The sequence below is a fragment of the Lucilia cuprina genome, unplaced genomic scaffold, assembly GCF_022045245.1.
Source record: "Lucilia cuprina isolate Lc7/37 unplaced genomic scaffold, ASM2204524v1 Scaffold_578, whole genome shotgun sequence".
Lineage (NCBI taxonomy): Eukaryota > Metazoa > Arthropoda > Insecta > Diptera > Calliphoridae > Lucilia > Lucilia cuprina.
In genome coordinates, this window is record NW_025805527.1 from 1 (window position 1) to 4,728 (window position 4,728).

The 4,728-nt window shown below is 22.5% G+C and overlaps 1 protein-coding gene across 2 annotated transcripts; it reads left to right on the forward strand.

The window, feature by feature from the left end:
- Positions 1 to 513: 513 nt before the first annotated feature.
- Positions 514 to 4,213, forward strand: LOC111687948 (ras suppressor protein 1). Of its 2 annotated transcripts, none has more exons than XM_023450434.2 (3): positions 514 to 793; positions 3,437 to 4,058; positions 4,117 to 4,213. In XM_023450434.2, the coding sequence occupies exons 1-3, from the start codon at positions 646 to 648 to the stop codon at positions 4,205 to 4,207; spliced, it is 861 nt and encodes a 286-aa protein (XP_023306202.2). In that variant the 5' UTR covers positions 514 to 645; the 3' UTR covers positions 4,208 to 4,213. The 2 variants fall into 2 exon arrangements, with proteins under 2 accessions (XP_023306202.2, XP_046811838.1); XM_046955882.1 differs by lacking the exon at positions 514 to 793 and adding an exon at positions 873 to 1,450.
- Positions 4,214 to 4,728: the final 515 nt, after the last annotated feature.

Consider the following 4,728-nt stretch of genomic DNA (forward strand, 5'->3'; position numbering starts at 1 on the left):
TCTAGTTCAGTTCTAGTTCAGTTCTAGTTCAGTTCTAGTTCAGTTCTAGTTCAGTTCTAGTTCAGTTCTAGTTCTGTTCTAGTTCAGTTCTAGTTCTAGTTCAGTTCTTGTTCAGTTCTAGTTCAGTTCTAGTTCTGTTCTAATTCTGTGCCAGTTCTGTTCCAGTTCTGTTCTAGTTCTGTTCTAGATCTGTTTTAGTTCTGTTCTAGTTCTGTTCTAGTTCTGTTCTAGTTCTGTTCTAGTTCTGTTCTAGTTCTGTTCTAGTTCTGTTCTAGTTCTGTTCCATTTCTGTTCTAGTTTTGTTCTAGTTCAGTTCTAGTTTTGTTCTAGTTTTATTCTAGTTCATTTATTTGGGATGAAAAACAAGTCACTTATCTGGCAACTCTATATATGGTAGCTCTCAACATAAAAATTACTGTTAAACATAAAGTAATCAAATTAAACTCAATATGTTGCTCGATGCAAACGAAGAGATAATTTACCCAAAAAAATTGGTGAAAGATAATGAGAATAATTGTTTTCAATTACATATTTTTAAATAGAGAACGAGATATAATAAAGGGAAATTTTTTTTGAAAAAATAACTCAAAAAAGAAAACCATTAAAAAAGAAGAAGAACGATAGATAGAATAGAATAACAAAAAAATGAGTCAATCTACAGTCTCTTGCTTGCCAGTACAAGCTAAAATGTCGAAAGCAAAAAAAGTCTTGGATGAAGCGCGTGAAACACAAAATCGTGAAATCGATTTGGTGGACAAGGGCATTAGCTCCTTTGAGGAGTTGCCGGGATTGTGTAAGTGTATAAATAAATAAAGAAAATGTGTATTCATGTAAAAAGTAAACAACAGATTATTTAAAACTAAAATGTAAAGAATTGAAGATGGAATAGAAATTATTCAAATAAAGAAGTTTCAAGTGAAGAATTTTTAAGTGTTAAATATAAAAAAATATATTAATAAATAAGTATATTACGTGTATGAGATCATCTAATTGCTTATACCTATCATTATGTATACTATCTGCCCACATTTCATCATCAAAGAATTTTGGACAGACATCTCTGCTTGGGAGTGTTTTAATGTTTAAAATTTATAGTGGAGTTTATTGCAATTACAAAGTGATTATTTTAAATAATTTTTAACTAACATTTAAACATTTGTTTTTATATGAATATATAAAAAAGAATTTACTTGTTGCTTAATTTAATTTTATAATCAAACGTCATTATACGAAAGAAATAAACACTGAGAATGAGAATAAATTTAGTAAATCACTATAGAGCAGAGTACGTGTGTGTTTGTTTGTGTGTTGGTTTAATAACTCGTTACTAAAGAGGAGAGAGTTAGCAAAACAAACATTTGAAAGAATATTTTCATAATGACAATTAATGGTGTTGCCCTATTGTCCACTGTGAACTACAGTGCTGCCATGTGTGTGATTTGTTTTGCTGGTAAAATAAACGATTTTATGTAAAAAGTAGTTATAAATGTGAGATAAAATGAATTCAATTTTATTTTTTAAAGAAATTTACGATAAATTTTCTTTTATGATCAAATTTACGATATTTTTACAAATAATTAACAATAAATTTTCTTTTCTATAGAAATTTTATGGAAAAAAATGTTTTTCTAGAATTATACGATAACTTTTTTTTTGTATAGAAAATTCACTGTCATATTTCTTTCTTTTAAAAATTTACTATCAATTTTCATTTTTATTGAAAATTAACGATATTTTTTAGTCGAATTACATAAATTTTCTTATTAATAGAAATTTGTGACGAATTTTCTTTTTAATAAATAATTTACGATATTTTAAAAAAAAAATTACAATAAATTTTCTTTTATATAGAAATTTTATAAAAAAAAAAATATTTTTCTAAAAATTTACGATATATTTTGTTTTTGTATAGAAAATTCACCGTAATTTTTCTTTTTTTTTAAATTTACGATAAATTTTCATTTTTATTGAAAATTTACGATATTTTTTAATCGAAAATTTGTCATAAATTTTCTTAATAGAAATTTGCGACAAATTTTCTTTTTAATATAAAATTTACGATATTTTTGTAAATAATTTACGATAAATTTTATTTTCCTATAGAAATTTTGTAAAAAATATTTTTTCAGAAATTTACGATAAATTTTCTTTTTGTATAAAAAATTTACTGTAATTTTTCTTTCTTTAAAAAAAATACGTTAAATTTTCTTTTTTATTGAAAATTGACAATAAATTTTTTTTATTGAAAATTTACAATAATTTTTTTTATTGAAAATTTACGATATTTTTTTTAATAAAAAATTTGCGATAAATGTTTTCTAAATAGAAAAAATACGATAAATTTTCTTTTAATATAAAATTTACAATATTTTTATGAATAATTTAAGATAATTTTTCTTTTCTATAGAAATTTACGATAAATGTTTCTTCTATAAAAAATTTAAATTCTCTTTTATAGAAAATTTACGATAACTTGTCTTTTATTTATTAAATATTTTCGTTAAATTTATTATAGAAAATTTACGATAAATTTTCTTTTTAATATAAAATTTACGATATGTTTATGAACAAATTAAGATAAATTTTCTTCTCTATAGAAATTTACGATAAATTTTTATTTTTTAAAAAAATTTACGACAATTTTTTCTGTTATAGAAAATTTACGATAAATTATCTTTTATTTACAAAATATTTTCGTAAAATTTTTTGTAGAAAATTTTCGAAAATTGTTTTATTAAAAATTTACGATAAATTTTCTTTTAATAGAAAATTTACGATAATTTTTGCTTTTATATAAAATTTACGATAAATTGTCTTTTATTTATAAAAAAATTTCTCTAATTTTTTTTAATTTATGAAAAATTTAAAATTTTCGATAAATCTTCTCTTTAATAGAAAATTTACGATAAATTTTCTTTTATTTATAAATAATTTTCTTTAATTTTTTTTAGAAAATTTATGAAATTTTTTCATATAAAATTTACGATAAATATTATTTTTAATAGAAATTTACGTTGAATTTTCCTTTTATAGAAAATGGAATAAAATTTACGATAAATTACATTTTTTTTATAAAATATATTTTGATTAAATTTTATTTTTATAGAAAAATTTCTTTTATTGTTCGTTCTATAGAAAATGTTTTTTTAATATTCTTTCTATAGAACAATTTTGTTATTTTTTTATAAAATATTCGTCTATAGTACATTCTTTTTTCATAAAAAAATGTTCGTAAAATTTTCTATTCATAGAATTTTTTTTTAATTTGCTTTTTTCAAAAATGTCGTTAAATGTTACTTTAAAACAAAAATTTTTACTAAATTTGTCTTTTACAGAAAAAATTTGAAAAGCATTTCTCTTATTCCATCTTCAATTTTTTTATTTTTCTTAAAAAATAATTTTTTTTCCAAATAAATTATTTTTTCTTTTATTACAGTCAACATGGCCAATATCACCCGTCTGACATTGAGTCACAATAAAATCAGCGTCATTAATCCCGGTATTGCAAATTTACTCAATTTGGAAATCTTAAATCTCTCCAATAATCAATTGCGTGAACTGCCCGTTTCCATCTCATCCATGCCCAAATTACGTATACTCAATGTATCCATTAATCGTTTAGATAGTCTTCCACGTGGCTTTGGTGCTTTTCCCGTTCTAGAAGTACTCGATTTATCGTATAATAATCTAAATGAAAAAGTTTTACCCGGTAATTTCTTTATGATGGAAACCTTAAGAGCCTTATATTTAGGTGATAATGATTTCGAATATATACCCAAAGGTTTGGGTAATTTGAAAAATTTACAAATTTTGGGTTTACGTGATAATGATTTGTTGGAATTACCAAGGGAAATTGGTGAATTGGCACGTTTAAGGGAGTTACATATTCAACATAATCGCTTGCAGGTTTTACCTCCTGAAGTGGCACAATTGGATTTATTGGGCAGTAAATCGGTAATGAAAATGGAAGAAAATCCTTGGGTCCAACCGATTGCCGAACAATATTTATTGGGTATTAGCCATGTCATTGAGTATATTAAAACGGATACTTATAAAATGTAAGTAATTAATTTAATATTTTTGTAAAATTATTTAAAATAAATCGCTTTTTTGCAGTATTTACAATCGCCATATGCAAAATGGTCGTGGTGGACCACCACCACCCAAAGCCGATAAGAGCAAGAAGGCTTCTCGTGTTCGCGCTTAGATGTTTCAAAATAAACAACTTTAAAGTGCCTTTATGTGTTTCATTAACAAATATTCAATTGTGTCAATTTGTATGTGTTTTATTTTTGTACTAATAATTTTAAGAATTTAAGATAATAACGTATTTTTTGTATTGTTAACATTTTAATTTATATTATACAAAAACTTAATTTTAATAAAAAAAACAATAAAAGAAAAGAGAAAACGAAAATCAAAATTTATCGTAAATTTTCCATAAAAAGACAATTTATCGTAAATTTTCAATAAATAGTAGAATTTATCGTAAATTTTCTAAATAAAGGAAATTTATCGTAAATTTTCTATGAAAAGAAAAATTATCGTAAATTTTCTAAAGAAAGAAAATTTATCGTAAATTTTCTAAAGAAAGAAAATTTTTTCGTAAATTTTCTAAATAAAAAAAATTTATCGTATATTTTTTATAAAAAAAAATTATCGTAAATATTCTATAAAAAGAAAATTTATCGTAAATTTTCAATAAAAAGAAAATTTATCGTAAATTTT

Coding starts and splice junctions, on each gene's coding strand:
- LOC111687948 (XM_023450434.2), top strand. CDS start 646: ATGAGTCAATCTACAGTCTCTTGCTTGCCAGTACAAGCTAAAATGTCG. Junction 794..3,436: donor TGAGGAGTTGCCGGGATTGT/GTAAGTGTATAA, acceptor CTTTTATTACAG/TCAACATGGCCAATATCACC. Junction 4,059..4,116: donor AAAACGGATACTTATAAAAT/GTAAGTAATTAA, acceptor GCTTTTTTGCAG/TATTTACAATCGCCATATGC.